The sequence below is a fragment of the Belonocnema kinseyi genome, chromosome 7 (assembly GCF_010883055.1).
Source record: "Belonocnema kinseyi isolate 2016_QV_RU_SX_M_011 chromosome 7, B_treatae_v1, whole genome shotgun sequence".
Taxonomy (NCBI): Eukaryota; Metazoa; Arthropoda; class Insecta; order Hymenoptera; family Cynipidae; genus Belonocnema; species Belonocnema kinseyi.
In genome coordinates, this window is record NC_046663.1 from 89,318,590 (window position 1) to 89,342,150 (window position 23,561).

The 23,561-nt window shown below is 28.9% G+C and overlaps 1 protein-coding gene across 3 annotated transcripts in view; it reads left to right on the forward strand.

Annotated features, from left to right (window-relative positions):
- Positions 1 to 23,561, forward strand: part of LOC117177438 (protein prickle-like) — a 495,169-nt gene that overhangs the window by 444,519 nt on the left and 27,089 nt on the right. The window contains exon 1 of one of the 3 annotated variants that reach the window (XM_033368121.1): positions 15,675 to 16,171. The exons of the other annotated variants lie outside the window; for them this stretch is intronic. Coding sequence (XP_033224012.1) covers positions 15,708 to 16,171 — 464 coding nt within the window. The 5' untranslated portion in view covers positions 15,675 to 15,707. Of the gene's footprint in view, positions 1 to 15,674; positions 16,172 to 23,561 lie in introns of those variants that run through there. 3 annotated transcript variants of the gene reach the window in all.

Here is a 23,561-nt window from a genome sequence, read left to right on the forward strand (position 1 = left end):
AATATTATTGGCTATGAAACAGGAAAAATTACTCGAGGAAAAATGAGGGAATTTTGAAAATAAGGTTTTTCGTCCACCCTGATATAATATTCTTGTTAGTAAGTCATTTTCCTGGCATTTCTATTTCTATATATTTTTTCCTTTTGTTTTCACTAGAGGATTGTTATTTTAGTTAGACATTTTATTATTTGGTTCAAAATTTGTCTTTTTGCGTTAAAAAATGAGATTTTGGTTTACAATTAATTTTTTTAACTGAAAATGTAACTTTTCCACTTCTTGGTTGAAAATTAATCTTTTTAGTTGGGTATTCATCTTTTTTGTTAGAAAGCCAATTTTCTTAGTTTGAAATGTTCTCTTTTTTGGTTAAATATTTAACTGTTTTGTTGAAAATAAACTTTTTTTATCTGTTTAGTTGAAAATTCATCTCTGGTTGAAAATGGAACTCTTTTGTTGAAAATTTGAAATTTTTGTTGAAAAATCATTTTCTTGTAGTTTACAATTCATTTTTGAACTTGAAATGCAACTGTACTATTTTTGGTTGGAAATTATTCTTTTTTAGTTCAAGATTTTCTCTTTTCTAGGTTGAAAACGCAACTGTTTGGTTGAAAATTTGATTATTTTGTTAAACATTCATCTCTTTTGTTTAGATTTTAACTATTGCATTGAAAATGCTTTGTTTTTTGTTGTTGGAATATCAAATATTACATATTTTATTGAGAATTCAGCTCTTTGTTGAAAATTCAACTCTTCCTGTTAAAAATTCATCTGTCTTCCAAAAAAATGTTCTCTTTGTCTTGAAAATGTAACTGTATTGTTGAAAATACGACTATTATTGGTTGAAGTTTAATCTTTTTCATTAAAAAATACGACTTCGACAATTTGGTCAAAAAATAATTTTTGTCGAATAAAAATTCAACTGTTTGGTTAACAGTGCAGCTATTTTGTTAAGAATTTGTGTTACTGATTTGTTGAAAATTAATTTTTTGTTGTATAAAATACAAATATTTATTTGAAAATGTAACTCTTTATGTCTAAAAATTTCGTTGAGAATTTTTCTTTGTAGGTAAAAAATTCAAGTGTTTGTTTAAAGCCCCAACTATTTTGTAGAAGATTTAATTATTTTGTCTGACAAGGCCACGGGTTTGTTGCGAGTGCATCCTTTTACGATTGAACATTCATCTTGTATATTAGAAAAGTCATCTATTTCGGTTGAAAGAAATAAATTTGAAATTTCTACATTTTATTCTAAAGTTTTATGGATTTATTTCGTCTATAAAAGATTCAATTTTAAAAATGTTACAAGATTAAAATGCTAGTCTTTGAATATAAATGGTTAGGGAAAATGAAAAGTCGGCCAGGTAAAAATGATTGAACAGATATTTTTATAATTACATATTGTCTAGATATTGTTATGAGTGTTATAAATGTATATATATGTTGTTGATTTCCAACTGGAGTTTGAGTCAAATTTAGTTCATTTTCTCGACAATTTGAAAACCGCTATGATAGAAAGAAGAAAATCAGTAGAACAAATTTCAATAAACCTTGGAATAATTTGCACTTAACATTGATGAAACGCGTAACGTGAATTATGTTCTGTTGTTATACGAGCAATTAGTCTGCAATGTTTGCTGACTGCGCAGGATGTCGAAATCAATTTTAATCGTTTCCATGAAATTTACTATTTTAGCCAGCAGGGTCGGCTAAGTAAAAAGACCAACGACGGTTCGTAATTGTTCCTAATAACAGGATCGTGCCCAGAAAAGATACTGAAGCCGGCTAGGAACGTTGGAAACGCGGAATAGACCTTTCACTACCAAAAGAACGAACCATTGTTCTAAAACATAAAATCATACAGTTCGATCTTGAAAATACGCTGAAACAAATTTGATTGATGGATGAGCTATTTAAACCTATTATTTTTATTTTCAAAAACGGATTTCAATCTATTTTTAATTTTTAAGTCCTTAAATTTTTATCTTTGATTTTATAACTCAGGTTTTGGTTCTTAAAACAGGTAATCTATGTAGTATTCTATTGTATAACCCGAATTATGATTTAAACATAAAATAATGTATAACCATTATAGAGTAAAAACTGTAATTAATATTAGTTTATTAATTCAATTTATATGAAAGCTTTTTTTCTAAGATTATTATTTTTTAAAAACACGGAATCTCGAATACAAATCTAAACCGTGTATCACATTTAAAAATTTTGAAAATGTTATATTTTTTATTAACCGTGGTAACATGCAGAATAAATTTGAATCTTTACTGTTTAAAATTGTAATAAATATGATACAAAAAAAATATTCAGAAATTTGTTTTCTTTATTAAGAAAAAAATGTATTCAGAGCAGTGTGCAAGCTTTGCAAAAATAGGATTCCCTAAGAAATATAAGAATAATAATTAAAGGGTGAAAGGACAAAAGGAGGTAAATGACAAATTGGAAATTGTACAGGAGAGCGAGGAAACGTTGTTTTAAAAATAAAATCGTAATTTAAAAAATAGTTTCCGAATTGATGTATTGCTTAATCACTTCCAAAAAAAATTATTAAAGAGAAGCTTCCAGTCATTGATCCAGTGAAACAGTGATAAGAAATGAAATAGTCAATTAAAAAATGAAATGATAATGCATCCACGAGATGTCGACTTGCTGAATACAGGGTGAAAAATTTTAATATAAAAAATCATGCAATCCCGAGGAAATTAAGTTTTAGCTTTAAATGTAGAATTTCATATTTTCTAAAAAATGACTTAAAATCGTGAGAAAAATGATCATTTTAGTTTTTTAACAGTCACACGTTTCCGAGAATTTGAGTTGATGAACAAACACAAAAAAGGTTCTGTCGAAAAAAGTTATTCATTTCTGAGAAAATCAATTTTTAGATAGGCGATCTCAAAATGCGACAGGCGGTCTTTCGCGTTCAGATAGTGATAAATAATCAAATTTATTTTTGTTGATGTTGAACAATGAAGATATTGAAGTATATGCTTTTCGTTAATATCATAAAAAATAGTTTCATCATAAAAGTCTATTTTTAATGGATATGAAAAAGTAACATTTAGGTATTGCTGTATCGTAAAAAATTCGATTTCGAACAAATCCTTTTATTATGATGTGTATTTGATATATTTTTTTAATTATTAGCAAAAAACACGTTTTTGAAACATTGTCTGTTACCTCCTTTTGCTTTGCAATGCCTTTTTAATTTTTATCATTTCATAATTTTTTGAATGTTTTAAACAATAATGGTTTTTTGAAATAAAGTTTATGTAGTTTTTTCCAAATCAGGAGAAATAGATTAGTGTTACTTTTTAAAAACCCTGTAGGTTATTTTCGGCTACTAAATAAAAATCGGTTGAAAATTCCTTTAGTGATTAAAAAAAATGTTAATATTTTGGAATTTTGAATGAACTTGATTTATTTAACGTCACAGTGGATAATACTGAGTGAATTTTACATTAATAATTTCATTGACACGATTATTATAATTAAACTCTTATAATAAAAAATAAAAAATAGTTTATTGTAATCACTCTTCAATAATCAATCCTTAACAGCAAATAAATTAAAAATAATATCTAAGCTTTTTTACCAATTAGAATACCAAAAATCATATAACCCACGATATGTTAAAAAAAACTCTTATGCTAGTCAAATTTGCGCATATAATTAAGATAGGTAATTAAAACCTTATGAAAGATGCGTTTTTTTCGTGCTTCTAATAAGAGTAGACACCCTGAAATTAGAAGCCTTCAATTTTTTTAAACATTTAATAAAAGTTATTTTATGAAAATATATTTATTAAGTTTTTTCATATTATTCACTTGTAAATGTAATAAAAATGTGTTGATTTCAATTATAAATAAGTTAAGATCTGAATGCTACCAATGTGAAAAGAATTGAAAAGTGGAAATAGTAACATTTAAAAGCTCTCCATCTTGAATGTTTTCTATGGTATACCTAATAACATTCAATCGTTGCTCTTTACAATTATTAAATAATGATGTCATAATTTTATTAAATTTTGAAAGAATTGAAACTTGCTTCTTTTCAAAAAAAAAAAAAAAACAGTATAATTTTTGCTGCTGGTAGATTTTACGACCAAATCGGATTATAATTTACTCTTTGATTTTTTCCTCTGTAATAATTAGTCCTTACAACCTTAAAAATGGTAAAATTGGTTACTAAAATTTGTCATAAAAATAACCTCTTATTCAGAATGAAACAAAATTACCACAAGATATGAAAAAATGTTAATCTATAATTTAGTTAATTACTTTCGCACGAGATAAAAGATATATATCTCGTTGCACTGATAAGGATTTCCCCATGAAATTAAACCGAATTACTTCCCACAGCTTCGCGTTTATGATCAGTGATGTGCTTCAGGCAAGATGTTATCGTTCAAAGTCTATTACCAACAACTATTTCCTTCTGCCATCGGGGCTTTGTTCGAAGTCCTCTCGTCTGCTATAGATTTAAGCTGATTTTATCTCTTCTATTTTTTTCTCTCTCTTGAGTGTGCACGATACTAGTGTCGATTTGATGCTATTTCCGTGTCCGGCAATCGTTACGAGCGTTCTCCATTTTACTGCCGCTGTTTTGGTCCAGCAAAGCAGAGAGTATCAGAGAGTTTAGAATATAAGAGTAAAAGAAAGAGTATAAGAGAGTAAAGAGTGAAAGAGAATATAAGAGAGTAAAGAGAGAATAGAGAGGCATCACCTGAGGCGGCATCCTTCTCTCGTGTTCGATCCCTTCGAAGAACGGTGACGAAGAATAAAAGATCGTCTTTAATAACAGCCCGGGGCCTTATAGGAGAGATCTTATCTCCTCGAGTGACCGTCTTTAACTTCGAGATGCAGCGCGTATTAAAACGTTAATCTCTGCTCTACTACTGGTTATACATACATATCGAGACTCTTGGGATCCTTCCATCCTTCGATTATCAGCCTCCAATCACTTTTTCTTTCTCAAACGTTTACTGTCTGATCTCTTCAATTCAAGAATAACGTTATTATTGAAGGAATTTGTATATTGATACATTAGTTTAATTTTTAGTCCAATACACACAGCAAAAAGAGGACTTATGTGTTTGGAATTTTTTCTGTTCCTCCATGTTCCACTGTATCTTTTAGTCTAAAGGTATTAATTTGAACAGGAACATAATGATCCAAGAATGTAAGAGTTTTTTGTTTCTTTAAATTGATACAGATTTTATTATCAATATACATTGGATGTCTACTCACCTGGAAAACCTGGAAAGCCTGAAATTTTAGTTCTTTAAAAATAATTTAAATACCATTTGCATGTGCGGAAATCATAAGGAGCTAACGCTTATTCGGAAGATTTTTTAGGAGAACGGAAAAACTGTTCACCGATTAGGCCTTGGAATAGCCTTTTGCGGAACTCTTTTAGTGAAATAAAAATAATAAAATTCAATTATTTCACTTTCTAAAAAAGCACGACATGTATAAAAGATTGGACAATACAAAAAGCTAAAAAAGTGAATTTTGAAAATTTGGTGTGTTAGCCCCTTATGGTTCCCGAACATTCATTTTTAAGAATAATATTTTCTTATACAAGCTAATGCAAACTTGAGTACTATCATTAGAAGACAGAAGAACCATATGTAAAGAATATAAAGTTTTATTTTGTTTATTTTTTATATTTCAAGGTTAGTTTTCTATTATTGGCACGCTGTTGAACTTTGAGAAGGACATTTTTAATCATTTAAGGCCGAAATATCTAAGGTTTATAAAAAAGTATATGATAAATTTTAAACCTCGTGTAGAGGGTTTTAATTATTTTTTTTTTAATAATTAATTTAAGGGCAGTATTCATAATTTTATTATTATAGTTATTGATTTTAAGTAACGGATTTCACATTAACCCCCCCCCCCCCCCCCCCCCCCCCCCCCCTCCCAAAATTACCACTTTTTACCGATTGAAGACCTTGGATTACTAGTGAAACTTTTTTTTAAATTATAAAAAATGCATAAACTTTGTATAGAGCAATGCATGCTAACTCGTCTGTCTTCCCCCGATCTAGTCTACCTACTGAAAGTTTAAGTTATCTTTTTATTGGAAAATCAGTCAAAAATGACTAAAGTTTAATTGATTTTTTATGCTGATTCCTAGTGAAATTTCATTAACTGAATCCTTATAAAAAATGAGTCACGTATTCTCTATGAAATTACCAGTAAAAACCATAATCCGGGTGTGGTGTAATCCAGAGTTATTCACCTGTAACCAAAATTATTCGGCGTAATCTAATTAGGATCATGGGTAATCCACTTCTAATCTACATTAATCTACTTTTTAATCCAGAGTAATCATCTTGAAATCCAGAACATTTCAAGTAATTTAAGTAATCCAAGTAACTAACTTGTAATCCAGATTTTATTCAGTTAAAATTTATGCGTTTTATTGACAACTTGTATTTTTCGGTAGAAAGTTAATCGTATTTGATTAATATTCAGGTTTCAGGCTGAAAATTCAGCTCTTTGGTTAAAAATTTGTTGTTGTTGAAAATCTGTCTTTTTAGATTGGAAATTCAAGTACCTGGTTGAAATACTGTTATATTACTGTTGAATATTAAAATTTTTGAAATTAGAATTGTAAGTTATTCATTCTTGGTTCAAAATTGGTCCTTTTTAGTTAAAAATTAAACTTTGGATGAAAATATATATTTTTTAGTTGAAAATTCAATGATTTGGCTAAAATTCCATGTACTTTTTGGAATATTCGTCTTTTATTGTTGAAAATTTATGTTTTTGGTTAAAAATTCAACAATTTGGTTGAAAATGAATCTATAGTTTGTAGGAAATTCAACAATTTTGTGAAAGCAATTTTTTGTTGTTAAAAGAGTTAAAAAAAATTTTGTTAAAAAGTATTCTTGTTGTTTGAAAATTAACTCTTTTGTAGAAAATTCGTCTTTTTGCTCGTCTTTTTGGTTATGGATTCTACTGTTTTTTTGAAAGTTCATTTTTTTGTTTGACCTCAACTGTTTTTTTATTGAAAATAAAACATTTTTGTTTGTTGAAATATCAATTATTGTATTTTGCGTTTTCTAGTAATCTCTTTTGGTTCAATATTAATCTGATTAGTAGAAAATTCCACAATTTTGTCAAAAAATTCTTTTTTTTTTTGTTTGAAGATTGTTCATTTAGGTTAAAAATTAATCTCTTTGATTAAAAATTTAATTATTTTGTTATGAAAAAATATCGATATTAATTTTGGACTGATAATTGAAATATTCCAGCTAAAGATTTATCATTTTAGTTGAAAATGCATCTCTTTCGTTGGAAATTTAAGTATGTTTTGTTGAAAAATCGTTGTTTTCTAGTTTTAACTTAAAATTAAACTTTTATGTTGAAGTTCGTCTTTTTCGACAGAAAATTAATCTTTTTACTTGAAAATTGCACTGGTTGGTTAAAAGTTGATCTTTTTCGTTGAAAATTCAACAATACTGTTTCAAAGTAATCCGTTTTTATTAAATTTCGATCAATTTTAGTTTAGACAGATAATTTTATATAATCCAGAGTAATTCTACGTAATCCGGAGCAATATTAGGTAATCAAGTGTATTTCGGCACATAGAGATAATCCAGGGTAATCTGTCTAACCTGGAGTAATTCACCTACGCTGAACCACGTTTTCGAGAGTTCTTTCCCCCTCGTACTGATTCAACTATCAAATTTAGAAAGTACATTACTGGAAATTTTAATTATTTTAAAATACATGCATTCAGATAAGCAGATTAAAATTTTTTGAAAGCTCATCAGATAAAAATACCTAACTTGCAGCGATTGAAAACATATTTTCTCGAACCTAATCTCATTTCTCGCATCATTATAACCCAATCTTTCTGCTTTCTTCTCTTTCATGCTCGAGTACTTCTTGAACACGTGCCAATCGGTTTCAGCGACCATTCAAAAGCACTCACACTAACCTAGTCGCAATAACGTTGTTTCTGCGCGATTTGCTCGATGACTCGGCAATGCCATAGTACTTGTATTAAAGCTGCTGGACCCAAACTACAGTCGAGACCAAAAGTCGGCGCCCCTCACTTTTTTTATTTTAAATTGCTTTTAAAAAAATTCTCAACTGTTCAAGAAAAAGCACCTGAAAGCTTGAAGACTTTCGAATTCAACGATATGGTCTTTTTTAGCCTAAACAAGTTTTTATCAATAGTTATAGGGAAAAACATTGTTTCAACGACGTTTTTCGGCCTTCTTTTTCAAGCCTTGACTATCACCTGTTCCCAGGTTTAAAGATATTCTTGCAACATTTTATTTATTTATTTCTGAATACTTTATCTTGAGAACAAATGAAGTTAAAAAACCGTTTAATAGCTCCACATGTATCCTTTTGTGATGCGAGTTTATTTAAATAATTGAATTGATGATAAAATCATTTTTACACAAGAAATATTTGGAATATTTCTGACATTAATCAGTGTTGGCGCGTAGGCCGGCACATCAGGACAAGTGATAGAAAAATTCGATGACAAATAGTAATGAAGTTGGCTTGCCTCTGGAGTTACTATTATCATCAAAAGGGTACTTATTTCTACCACTTATCTTGCTCCGTTGGACCACATATAAACACTGATTAAAGTCATAAATATTCAGAATAATGTTTCTTGAGCAAGAATTATTTAATCATAAATTTAATTATTAAATTGCACTCGCATCCAAAAACTGCACATGGGGAATCATTAAATGGCTTCTTCATTTGTTTTGTACATAAAATATGTGTGAATAAATCTCCGAAAAAGTAAATTATTGAATATTTCAGAATTTTTAAAAATGTATTGGATTAAAGAATGTTCAAATAATATCTGCACATTTTTAAAGAATTTTTCTAACGTCGGCTTAATTATTGCAAAAAAATGTTAGGAAATAAAGTGATGATATCGTTGAATTTGGGAGACTTTAAGCTTTTAGGTGCTTTTCATTAAATAAATCAGAGATTTTCTTCAGGCGAGTAGAAGTAGAAGAGAAGTAAAGAAGTAGAAGAGCAATCAAAAGAAGTAAGGGGGCCTGACTATACTTAGCAATCGACTGACGAGCTAATAAATTCTCGATTTTTTCGAAAGCGACCGTGTGTACGATTTGAGGAATGTGTTGCAAATTGTAATCGGAGAACCGAAAGTAGGGCCTAAGGGCCCCATAAGAATACTCTCTAATTAGAATATATAACTTTGCACAGTAAACCAATGAAGATTTAATAGGAAACTAAAAGCCCTCGAAAAAATCGAAATTTTAATCAGCCAGTCCTCGAGGTGAAATAATGTTGAGTCGTTTCTCTTCGCATTGAAAACATGCTCAATTGCTCAAGGATTATGCAAATTGTTGGAAAAAGGAAAAAGAATTATCGACAGGTAATGAGCAAAAGTCTAATTGGTTGCTTACGATTTACAAATTACTATCGCAATTCTCGTTTAATTATGATTTTTATTTGGATTTTAATTGCTTTTTTAGTCTTTTTCATCATGGCATTGCATTCCTAAATTAATTATATTTATGTGGAATATCGGTAAGTTTTCTGTATTGCTGCGAAATATTGCCTTGTTTATACAAATACAGATTTTAAGTGATATACTTTGACGAGAGAATTAATCCTAATTTCATTAAATACAAATATTTATTCATTCCCGTTATAGTTGTTTAATACCGAAGGGTTGATCATGTAAATTTTGAGTGCACATTGTCATTAGGGTTTCAAAGGTTCCAAAAACTTTCATAAAGTTTCAGGAGAAAACTTTTGGTTTCCTCAAGTTTAAAAATATTTCAACATTTTCGAAGTATCTTGAAATATTTCATGGGATTTAAAATTATTTCAAGTAATTTTAACAGATTTCAAGGGACTGTAGAGAATTTTAAAAGATTTCAAGGACTTTCACCGAAAAGAGCGACGCCAAAATAGGCTGTTTTTAGTCTATTTTTTGTACCTCACTAGCGAACTGGGGAAAAAGTATAAAAGTATGTTACAGGTATAAAGTTGCTCGTCATTTAAAACCAAAGTTAGCACCGCTTTTCGTTTTTTTTTTAATTTCAAAAATTACCCCTATTGAGGGGTTGAGAAGACCCAAAAAAATTAAAAATTAAAAAATACCGCTCATTATAAAATCATTTATCATTTAATTTTTTTTATAAAATAAACCTGACAAAAGTAAAATAACGTATTTTCTTGATAACATATTTTTATATTTTTTCCCCAGGTTGCTAGGGAGGTCCAAATGATAGGCTAACTTTGCTATCACTCTTTATGATTTGTAGACGATTTAAGAAGATTTCAAAGGATTTTGACAGGCACTAAGAGATTTAAAGCGTTTTCAATATATTTCAAAATATTTTAGGGTAAACCAGATTTTTAAAGGCTCCAATGCATTTAAATAAATTCTTAGGAATTGCAAATTACTTAAAAAGATTTTAGGGGCCCACAGAATATTTCAAAATATTTCAAGGCAATATTGAGAACATTTGAAAACAGAAATCGCAAAAGTCATAGAGTAACTGTTAAGAACAATCAGGGCTGCCACACAGTTACTTTTCGTCACATTTTTCTCAAATTACTTTATAGTAAATTTTTAAAGATGAATTTAGAAAATTGATTTTATTTTGTCGATCAGTTTAATTAATTGATTCACGATTTTAAATTATTCGTATTACTTGGATTAATAATTTGTTGAGAAAAGAGAACAAATCTACGTCGACCTGGATATGAACCGGGAACCACCATAGATAGTTTCCTGTGTCCACGGAATGGTGCGGGTGAAATTGTAGTAATTAACTTTAATCTGAATAAATTTGCCGAATCTGAATATAATTTCGAATACTCATGTTATTTTGTCGACCACTGTCAATAATTTATTTTCAATTTTAAATTATGCGGATTACTTGGTTTCGACTTTTTTAAGAGAAAAGAAAAAAAATCTACGTGGGCCCGGATATCAACCGGGAACCACCGTAGATCGTTTCTTGTCTCTCCCATTTCCACAGGATGATGCAGGTGAAATTCTTGTAATTAACTCCAATCTGAATAAATTTACCGAATCTTGTCCGTGTAATTAATTAATTTTTGATATTAAATTGTGAGGATTACTTGGTCCAATAACTTTCAGAGAAACTTTTTAATTTTAAAACTATTTTATATACTGGCTGATTAAATCCTTCGAAGCGTGAGCTTTTTAATTTAAATTCCATCATACTTGAATGCTACCATTTATAAATCATTCATAAACTCCTTCATAAAACCCATTGGATTTTGAGATTTAAAATTTGAGACTACTAAAACTTCTCATAAACTAAACCAACCAGAAACCAACTTGTCAGAAAGTTGTCGACCCCAAAAATCAAGTTACTTCAGACACGTTACAACTAGAAGTCATAGAAAACCTGTAACGTAAATTGCATACTATTCTACGCGTAAAATATATAGCAATTTACTTCAAGTATTTTATGTTCACAACCTTGAACATCGTAAAATCCTCTGAAAGAAGTATTTCCAGCTTGTTAGCTCTTTGAATTCTATGAACGCAGGAAACGACCGTGCTCAATAATCTCAATATGATATGACCATTTTTTTAGTTTTCAGTACCTACCAAATATAACCTTGTAAATTTAAATAGAAGCCTCCTAATCTAAAGAAATATTCACTCATTAAATAGTTTCCCACATTTCATTTAATTTACCCTCTACTCAAAATCTTTCCCTAATCAATGGTTTATCAAAATTAATTATGTTTTTTCTAATTGCTAGAAATACAAAAAAAGTTAATTATTTACATAATAAAGTTACCGAGAGAAAAAAGAATAGATTTTATTATTTATATACCGCTAAAGTAGCGGGATCAATATTATAATTTCCTAGCACTTAGTTTAGATTATTTTCTATTGATGGCTGTAGGTTCGGTTTATGTCAAAGAAACCGGAATGCAAACTATCGAACGCCCTGCAATGGCTTCATGGTATTAGAATCATAAAAAACATATGTACTCTCATATCTATGTGGGATGAAAAAGTGGAGTGTGCCCAAGGAAATTTAATATCTTATATATTCACTTTAATCTTAGTTTGTAGCTTAAGAAAGTGTGGTCTTAAGTTCCAGATTGTTAGTGTGATAAAATCTTGCTGCAGCCATGCAGGAATTTATGAAGGAATTCAATTTTCCAGTAAATATTACCTAGTGAAATTCTATCTCCAAGTTGTTATTAGATCCCTCTAATTAAAAAAAAAGTATAAGCTATAATTTACAAAATGAAACAACTGGCAATTACGTCGAAGAAGCTTTTCAAAATGTATTTTTACAAACCAAAAATGATGTGTTATGATTTTTAAAATGTTTGCTAAATCTGAAGCATATTTATTTTGGTTGATAAAAACAAATTCTGAAATAATTACTTGGAAATTGCATGCCAATACTTAAGCTGACTTAGGTGGCCGTTCTAGAGAACGACTGAATTAAGATTTATTTAGGATCTTTTTTTGTCTAGTGAACTCTTAATGATACTTTCATAAAAGCATTTACTCTCATGAGAAAAGAGGTGAGGACTTTTTTCGTTCTCTGACTCGGATTTTTCAACCATTTATCATTAAGAAATACTCGCGTGCGTCATAAACTTTCCCTCATATGCAAAGCCATCTGTTAAGCGCTGGTCATCTTGCATCTGTCCGCAACTTAACATCTCACAAAACACAAAACCACAAAAGATCCTTAATTCTAAATACCTTCCCGCAAACTTATATGCTTGAGATGGTTTTTCATATTGAAGTCTGTGACCTCAGTAATTATTCAGGCTTACAAAGTTATGCAATCTTTCAATAAAACAAAATCAAAACTATTATATTTCTGACTTATTAAATATTTTTGGTAATTTTGAATATTAAGATAGTATAAGCCTTTTCAATTTTTCTGGCACCGGAAAACACCTGCAATATCTTGATATTATTACTGAGTTTTGTTATTCTTTGGTTATCGTTGAGATTTTTTTTTACTTTAACGATAATTTAATTAAAATCTGTCAAAATTAATCATTTCTTTGCGATCAATATATTAAAATTAAGTTGAATTCCGCGTGTAATGAGCTTATATTGTTTCGAATTAGTTAAAATTTAACTGAGTTATAGTCGGTGAAATCCGTAAATCAGGGAAAAGTGGGGGAATGTTATAAAAAAATCCTGCAAAAGTTAAGAAATTTCTATAAGAAGCACGTTAATAGACTGTCAAGCATGATGAATTAAAATTTTTTCAATGTTATTTTGAAATTATTTTATTCCCTATATATAAAAGATCTTGTGTTAAAAATGTTACGAGATTAAGATTCTGGTCTTTGAATATTAATAGTCAGGAAAACTTTTAATTTGGTTATGGAAAAATTATTCGTTGAATATAATTTTTTTCTTGTAGAAAAATAAATTATTTGTGTGATGGTTGAACCACTTTAGTGAAAAATCGTTTTTTTTTCTTCCCTATTTTAGTTAAAATTCCTCTTTTTGGTTGAAATTTCGTATGTTTTTTTTCTTACATTTTCTGTTATTAAAAAATTAACTATTTCAGTTAAAAAATGATCATTTTTTATGTAAATTCATCTCGTATCTTGAAATTTTAACTACTTTAGTTGAAAGCTCTTTTTTTGTTTGTTAAAAAATTACTTTTCAAATGAAAAATTAACTATTGCATTTTTGGCTAAAAATTGATTTATTTACATTGAAATTTGAATTACTCAGATAAAAGTTAACCTATTTTGTTAATTTTGTTTTGTTTGAAGATTCATCTTCATTTTATTACATATATATAATTAAATTTTTACCTAAAAATGTAACCTGTCCATTCTTTGTTGAAAATGGTCTTTTATAGTTAAAAATTCCGCTTTATTGGCAGACAACCTATCTTTTTGGTCGAAATGTCCTCTCTCTTGATTAAAACTGCACCCCTTTAGTTGAAAATTTACTTTTTTTGTTCAAAATACCACTGTCTTACAAAAACATCTTTTTTGGAAAATTCGTCTTCTGGGTGAAAAAAGTTTTTGGTTAAAAGTTTAACTTTGTTAAAAATTCATTTTAGTTGAGAATTCGATAATTTTGTTTGACATTTTTTTTACTGAAAATTTATCTTTTTTCGTTGAAAATTCAACTATTTATTTTAAAATGTATGTGCTTTGTTAAGAATTCGTCGTGTTGTTATTCATCTGTGTAGTTTGAAAATTTAGTTATTTTATTTTAAAATCGACTCTTTAGTTGTTATTTTTTTGCTCAGAAACATTTATCTTTCTCAGTTAAAAATTCAACTATTTATTCGAAAATACATGCATTTATTGAAAATTATTCTTCTTAGATTAAAATTCATCGCTTTAGTTAAGAATTGATTTTTTTAGGTTGAAAATTTAACTTTTTTGTTATAAAATCAACTGTTTGGTTGAAAATATAAAAATGTTGTTGCATTTTTTTTGCTTGAAATATAGTTTATTCAATTTTTCTCTGAGCATTCATCTTTTTGTTGAAAATTCATCTCTGTTTTTAGTTTAAGCTTAATAGATTCTTTTTGTTTGGTTGAAAATTCTTTTTTTTTTAGTAGGAAATTCCAGGCTTTGGTTAAATAAACTTTTTTGTTCAATATTTAAGTATTTTGTTAAAAATTCATTCTACTTGGTTGCCAGTTCAATTAATTTAATGAAAATTCGCGTGGACAAAAAATTGGTCCTTTTAGATATAAAATTCTCCTTGTGTTTGTTAAGAATTAAATCATATACTAAAAATTTGTATATTTGGTTGAAAATGCAACTGTTTTTGGTGGACAGTTTTTTTAATCTAACCTCACCTTTGCATGTTGAGAATTCAATTATTTTATTCAAAATTATATTTTTTTATGGAAATTTAAACTCAGATAAGCTTAAAATTCTATAATTAAATCTTGCTAAGTGCTTTGCGCTTATTATCTTCCACCGATCCTTGACATAATAAAAAATAATTTAAAAATTGTTCTCGAATCAGTCCAAACACAACGCCATAAGCTGGTGCCTATGGGACATAAAGTTGTCTAAAATATTAACCTCAAAATCGCACATTTTTTAGGAAATTATAGAGGGAGAAAAAATGTCTTTATAACGCCCAAAAAACACAATATAAGGGTTGACATTTCCAGTATTTTTTATTCAAAGAGATGCCAATATATGGTGCCCATATAGACTTGATATTATTCTGAGTTTATTGTTAGTGAAGAATTATTTTAATTTTAAATGAAAAGACAGTTGTAAATTGTCTCTAAGTTATGGAAAGTCGAGTAAATTGAAAAAGCTCAATGACTTTGCTGTTGAAATAATTTACAGACATCTTTGTTAGTGCCTTTATGATTTACTTTCGATACAGAAATCTACTTTGAAAGTATAACAAACACTGAACTTTATGATATCGGACTTTCAGTACTATCTAAAATTTAATCTTCAACTATTTTCTTCGACAAAGAAGATGTCAAGGAATCCAGACTCTGATACAATTGTTATAATATATCGGATGCAGAGCATTAGAGAGCGGAAATCGCGTCCGTGATGCAAGCAGTCCGGGGCAACGCTTCTGACCTATAATTACAAGGTAGAGGCTTCCACAAGAAAAATAAAATAAAAAGTACACCATAGACTTGATAAAAAATGGTTGAAAGTGACTCCCGAGATTCTGGGAAGAAGGCAATTGAGGTTATTATGTCCAGCATTGCCAAGAGAAGAAATACCTCGGTGTTTGGTTCCCGAAGATGGTGGTCAGGTGGTTGTTGGGCCACCAGAAGTCACCAGGAAGCTTACCTGAGGAAACTTTACTCTCGGAAGTATGCCACTGGCCCTGAAGGTTGTTCAGTGGAAAATGTTACCGATTCTGGAAATCTACCCTGGAGACCAGCTGTTTATGATTTACCAACTACCGATGAACATTATTTGGATGATTTTTTGAGAGGAAGAAACGAAAATGGGGTGGGGTGTCCTGCTTTATCAACTCCAAGGGCTAGTCCCACCGAAAAGTGCGTAGAATTTTTAAATAGAAATGATGCTGCTGGAGAAAGTTGTCCTCATCGAGATTCAGATTTTGAGCTAGAAGAAAATAAGGAACCTTTGAGGATCACAGAACGCAATCTTGATAGTCTTCTGCGAGCGGGATATGGTTCTCATGTAGTGTAAGTTTGTGATTTTTCTTGGTTGAGGGTATTTAATTCGATTTTTATTATTTCTATTAATGTGTAATTATGTGCAGCTTTAGGGTGATTAAAAAATGATTTTCGTATCTAAATACGTACAATAGCCTAAGGTGTACCTTTTTAGAAAAAAAATTTACCCCCCCCAAAAAATTTAAAATCTGACATGACTTAGATGTCCACTATTTGTATTTGTCATTGCTTTTATTTTCTGACTGTCTTGAAAATGATGTATTCATTTTTCATTCATCAACTTATTTGTAAGGAAAATAATAATTTGTTCTTATTTCTTTCGCATTTTTCTGCTGTAAGTAACTTTTTTAAATTTACTTATTGCGTTTATTAACTGGCACATCGTATGTCAAATTCTTATAAAAATGTAAAATCAGTAAGATAAAATTATTATTTTACTTAAAATTAAATTTTTAATATTTCTTTATATGATGCACAATGATGGTAATATAAAAGGGGATACTTTTATATGTATATAAATTTAATACATGTATTTTCATGTCATTGAGAAAATAAAAACAAGAAAAGAAGTAGTAAAAAAGGACAAGTATGTGTTCAGATTCGAAAAATCTTCTTTTTTTGCCTTATAAAATTATTCAGCCTGATGTGAATTATACTATTTTAAATCTTTTAGGATTTTGTGATTGTAGGATTTTTAGAATTGTAAAATTGTAGCATTCGAAGGGTCGAAATGGATTGCTAATATGTTTTACAAACAAAATAAAAAGAGATGTATTGTTAGTATTTCGACAAATGTTCTTTATGAAATTGTGACTTTTTAAATATTCTAAAACAGATTTAAAAAGTGCATGCAATTTTTAAAAACGGTGTATCTCTGAAAGGGGTTGGCATATTTTAAATATGTTTCCCGTCTTTAATGAACTTTCAATATTTTTTAAATTAACAAAATAGCTATAGAGGTCTTTTAAAGGATTTTTTTCGGTGATATAACAATTGTTTCACTATTAAAACAGACACTATTTATTTTTATTAAAAACAAGCTAATTACTTCAATATTCTTAACGATCTAATTCTAAATCTAATTTTTTAAAGCTGTTTTTAATTTGTGATCGTTATGGTGGCGAAATATTTATTTGTTCTTGCACATGCAATTCCTAAATTAATTACAACTGTTGCTAAATATTAAGAAAAATCTCAACGTTTCTGAATTATTTTGAATTATTCTAAGAAATTTCTAATTATTTCAAGTTATTTCAACTAAATTCAAGAGATTTCACATATTTTCTAATGATTTTAAGAGATTATGGAATATATAGAGGCATTTCCAAGAATCTTTTAAGATTTCATGGCCTATGTAAGGTATTTAAGGATATTTGAATAATTTTGTAAAAATTTTTTATTCGTTTCAAAATATTACAAAACTTGCAAAGGTTTTAAGTGGTTTCAAACAATTTCGAATGATTTCAAGAGATTTCTAGAGACCCTAAAGTATTTTTAAATATTTCAAGTATTGTCGATTAGGAAATATTTTAAGAGATTTGGATTCGACAGTAAGGATTTCAAGTAATTTCAACAGTGAAAAAAAAATTATAATGCATTTCAAATGATATCAAAACATTTTAGAGATTTCAAAAGTATTTTAAACTTTTTTAAGGGATTTTATGGGATTTTATGGGTTTTAGAGAAATTGATTGGATTTTATAAGTTTTTAGAAGATCTCAAGGCATTTTAAGACATTGTAAAAGGTTTAGGATTTTTTAACAAATTTCAAGAGCGGTCCAATCCTCATTTAATACTAAGGTATATGACTTCAAGATCAATAACAATTCAATAATAGGGTGGCATTAGATGAGGTAAAACCTGATATGAGGAAAGGTCAGGGAATTTTATTGGTTAATGAATGTCGGGGATAAATCAGGGATTTCGAAAAAATCTTGAAAAAGTTAGGGAATTGCTATAAGAGGCACTTTCAATAAATGTCAAAAATATTAAATATTTTAATTTGATATTATTTTTTGCAGTTGTTTCCTTCTGACTATTGTATTTTTAGCTAAAAATCTCACTATTTGGTTAAAGATTCGTTATTTTTTGCTGAATACAACTGTTCTTGATTTGAAATTATAACCTTTTTCGGTTAAAATATCGACTTTTACATTATTCGTTAAAAATTCATCTTTTTTTTGTTGAAAATTGAACTGCTTTTTCGAAAGTTAAACCACTTTGTTAAAAATAATTTTGTTAAGATTCATATGTTTAGTTAAAAATGTATCTCTTTGTTTGAAAATTAAACTACTCCTGATAAAGATTAATTATTTTATGTTGTTGTGGTTGTTGTAAATATATCGGTTTAATTGAAAGTTTACCTATTTTGTTGAAAAATGATCTATTTTATTTGAAAATTCTAATACTCGAGTAAAATTTCAATTAAGTTGTTAAAAAATCTTCTTTTTGTCTAGTCTTCTTAATTTGAAATTTGATCTTTTTCATTATTTTATGTCGAAAATTCAAGAACTTGACTAAAAATGCCACTATTTCGTTGAATAATTAATTATTCTGTTGAAAGTTGAAGTATTTTTTGAAAAAAATTATGTTTTTTGGTCAGAATTTCAACTGCTCTGTTGGACATTTATCTACTTGCACAAAAAGTTCGCCCTTTTGGTTTAAAAATTGACCTTTTTGTTGAAAATTCAATCGACTTCTGAAAAATTTAATTAGTTAGCTTATTCAATCTTTTTTCTTTACAAATTTTGTCCATATGCTAGAAAATGATTTTGTTAAAAAGTAATCGTTTTTGGTAAAAAAGTCATCTTTTTGGTCAGGGAAAAATCAGGGAATTTTTGAAAAATGATTGCATTTTAATAAATGACGGCTTTTTTCGGGAAAAACATTCTCTACAACTCTACTGTTTCCAATTTTTAAAATAACTAAATAATCTTAAAATATAATTATTTGTTTAAAAAATGTTTCCTTACAAAAAAACTGTTTTAAAGATTTAGAGCCATAGAAGAAGCCATAGAAGCCATAGCAAAATTTACTTTCAGAATTGGAAACAGTAGTGAGTTGCAGAGAATGTTTTCCCAGACAATAAGCTGCCCTTTATTAAAATGCAATCTTTTTCAAAAATTGGTAAGAAACGATGATCAGAACAAAATTCGATTTTAAGAAAACATGTTTAAAATAATGTTTTTTTTGTGTGTAAATTTAAATATTTTTCCTAAAAAATAATGTTTTTTATTTTGAATGACATCAGTTATAATATTTTGATTCTTAAAATCATCAAAACTATTTTTTTCAGATATCTGACTTTTGGCGCGACAACTATCTTCATTTAAAGAAACATGCTACTAATTTCCGGTTAAAAATAACGTATTGAGATTATTGGGTATTGTAAAATGAAAATATAATAATAATATCCATTTCTTCATGCATAGAGATCAATACGTGCAAATTGCACATTTACTGTATACTTAGTAGAAGGCCAAAGTTGATCAATGATCATCAATCGTAATTGAATAATTCCGTTATAGGTACTGAACATGAATGGTTGAATACGTTTATGAACACAGAGTAGTTTCTATTTAAACTTTGATTACTTGAATCGATTTACAAGAAATGCTGATGCCCAGCAGGGAATCCATCACAGGAAACGTCCAGGTTGATTCGGTTACGATTAGTTTGAATTGTCGCGTCGTTCAAACATTTATTTATGAGGTAATTGACCACACGATCAAACGACTAAAAGTGATTACATTTAACGATCAAATCCTTTTTCCCCCTTAACGTCCAACGTACTTAATAAAAAACGAGCGACAGGATCTATATAATGGTAATAAACGTAGATCCATTTAATTGAGGAACAAAGTACTTTCCTTAAAATATATAAACATTAATTTACATTTTTGTACTCACGTCAATGCTAATCCTTCATATTTAATTGAAAAAAACCGTATTTAGTATTTTCAATATTCTTTTCATTTTATGTTATATTTAGAATAAAACACTCAGAGAAATGTTTCTTTGATTCAGAGAAATATTTTTTTTCGAATCAAATATTTTTCTTTAATCTAAAATGATTTTCTCTATTTTAACGGTAATTTCGGTTAAATGAAAAGTTTTACGTTAAAGAAACGGTTTCTCTAATCCTAAACAAATATTTTTCTGAGTGAAGGTTGGACCACTTTCAGTTTGCGTGTAGGAAGAATGCATTTTTAAAGAATAATTTGGAATATTTGAGAATACTTTATAATGCTTAAGAATATTCAGGAATATATTTGTATGCAAATCAGGAATACTTACAAAAATATCAGTCTGCAGTTTGGTTGGGATGAAGAGTGCGAGAAAAGCGAAAAAGTGCAGAATAAACATTGTGACATGACATGACATGTGTGACCTTTTTTTATATTTCATATAAGCAAAGTAAAATTCAGTCTGTAAATTTTAGCCATTATTAATTTATTTTAATTTATTCTTACATTTCTCTTTCATTGAGATAATTAGTATAGCAGTGCAACTTCATATATTTTATTACTCTAATTCTGATTTGGAACAGGGAATTTGTGAAAAAATCATAATTTTTACTTGGAAAAAGGAATTTTTTAGAAGAATTATAACTCTCACTTGGAACAGTGAATTTGTAAAGGGACTACAATTCTGATTTTTATAAGAGAATTATAGACTTATAGAATTATAACTACGCCTTTGAGAAAGAGAATTTTAGAAAAGAATTATAATGCTAAGATAGAACCGGAAATATGCGCAAAGGATTATATTTTTCATTTGAGTGTCGTAAAAATAGATGAATTAAAAAAAAGACTAATTTTTAACAAAAGAGTTGCATTTTCTACCCAGATAGATTTTTCATACAAGAAAGAAAAATTTGCAACCTAGTTGAATTTTCACGCCAAAAGATGAATTTTCAAGAAAACAGTTGAATTTCCAGAAAAATAACTAATTTTTAATTAAGCATTTAAATTTTTTACAAAATAGTTCAATTTTCAACCAAAGAAGATTATTTCTCGACCTAAACAGTTTAATTTCCGAAAAACGTAAATATGAATATGAGAGGTCCGAGAAAGAATTATAATTTGGCTTAGAAGATGAAATTTTTGTAAGCAATTTTAATTCTTATTTATTATAAGGGAATTTTAAAAAATTCCTGTTCCAAGTAAGAATTTCTAAATAACAATTCTCTCTTTTTGGGTTGAAAATTCACTTACCCGATTGCGAAGTAAACTATTTTGATAAACTTTTATTTAATTGATTGAACATCAAAGTATTTTGTTAAAAATTTATTTTTTCAAGTGAATATTTAACTATTGTAATTTGCATTTTTTGTTATAAATTCGTATTTTTTGTGGCAATTTAATCTTTATGATTAAAAGTTCAACTACGTGATTAAAACTTTAACCAATTTGTTAAAGATTCATTTAATTAATTAAAGATCCACCTCTTTGGTTAAACATGTAACTAGTTTCTTGAAAATTCGTCTATTTTTGATTGAAAATCGAATTTTTGAACTTAGGATTGAACTATTCCACTTAGGTCGTAAGTTTATTGTTTTTAGTTTGAAAATAAATTTGTTTAAAAATGATATTTTTTCATGAAAATTAATATTTCAGTTACTTTGTTGAAAATTCTTCTTGATGGATAAAAAATTGTATTATTTTGTTACAAAATTCAAGTATTTGTTTAAAAATTAAATTTTTGGCTTAAAATTTAACTTTTTTGTAGCGAATTCACCTTTTTGGAATAAAAATTCAACAATTTTATTGAAATTGGTTTTTTCTCTTAAATAAAAGAAAAATGTGTGTGACAGTGGGGCCACTGGGTAAACGTGAAACTGAGCGTACTCCTTGGTGGCATATAGAGTAAAATAATGCACTGAGGACGCACATGAGTGCAAAGGAGCTTGCATCGAGGTGGAGTAGTGCGTGTATCTCATAGTAAGAGAGCGGAGAGAGAGAAAGAGCGCATATCTGCTTCGCTTAGCGTGGAAATAGTGGAGATATCGAAGAGGAGCCTGTGCAGCAATTGCAAATCTCCACACAAAAAGGGAGACGCGATTACAGAGAGAACATATAGAGAGTGCGAAAGAGAGAGAGAGAGAGAGAGTGGGGGGACTTACATTAGAGAGACAGAGACTTCCGTTCGTATGTTCGGTCGTTTTTTTCAATTTACTCCCGTCCCAAAAGAAGTTGCACTTCAACAAATTTTCTTGATTAAAAATGCATCCCTTTTAGTATAAATTTGATTTTTTTCGTTTAAAGTGCAACTGCTTTGTTAAAAACGATTCTGTTTTGGTTGACGATTCAACTATTTTCTATTTAAAAGTAATATGATTTTTGTTTAAAGTACCAACTATTGAATATTTTGTTCAAAATTATTCTTTTCTGGTTAAATTCGACTGCTATCAATTTAAAATTCATCTTTTTATATAGAAAATTCAATCATTTGCTTAAATATTCAACTATTTTGTTAAAAATTCGTCCGTTAAAATATGTTTTATTTTACGCGTTCCTTAAATTAAATTGAAGAAGAAGATTTGAATTAAAAAAAGGAGGGGGTTTTGCAATTGTGACGTCACCCTGGGGGGTTCAATGTTTGTGTGGTGAATTATGATGAAGAAGGAGAGGGGTCGAAAAATTGATCAAAATAACGACTCCTACGGAACGGCCCCCAATGGATTGTCCACATGGGCCCCTGACGAGGGACCAACATTCCAACAAGAGCCAAACGGGGCTTTTTCCGCACGGGCACTCATTATTTCATTCTGTTTGAATAAAAAAAAAAATAAAAGGAACTTGTTTTGTGGTTACGTGAGATTCACCCTAGTGGAAAAAGTAATTCATCAAGAGACTGCCGCTCGTCTCGACTGCCAAGTAGTCCAATTTGTTAATCATCTGCTAATCCTTTTTTCTCCTTCAATGGATGGTAGCATTTAACACGGCAACACGAATACCAATTCTATGTTGGAAATTGATCTTGATTTCTACATTTATTGGGACAAGTTGTACTCGTTTAAATGTCTGCTTTGTCCACCATCTGAATAGGAAGACATGATGACGGTGCAACTATATCTTTTGACATGCTCTCGATCATCCTTAGTCCTGGCTCGTCGACATTTTCTGCCAATTAGACGTCTTATTAAATCTCTAATTGCGTCAAGTTTTCCACTCCAATTACGATAATTACCTACGCAGTTAGTAATAGCTCCTGTTTTCACAACATTTCTCTGTTTGTTTCGATTAACTCGAACTCAAGGAGGATGAAAATCATTGAAGTAAATTTTCACCGATGCAGAAAATCCGCTTCATTATATGCTTGAGCTAATTAGCAGAAAAGGCATTATGAAATGAAATGATTACATGTGTACTCTATTATAAATTAATTAGAAGAAGGA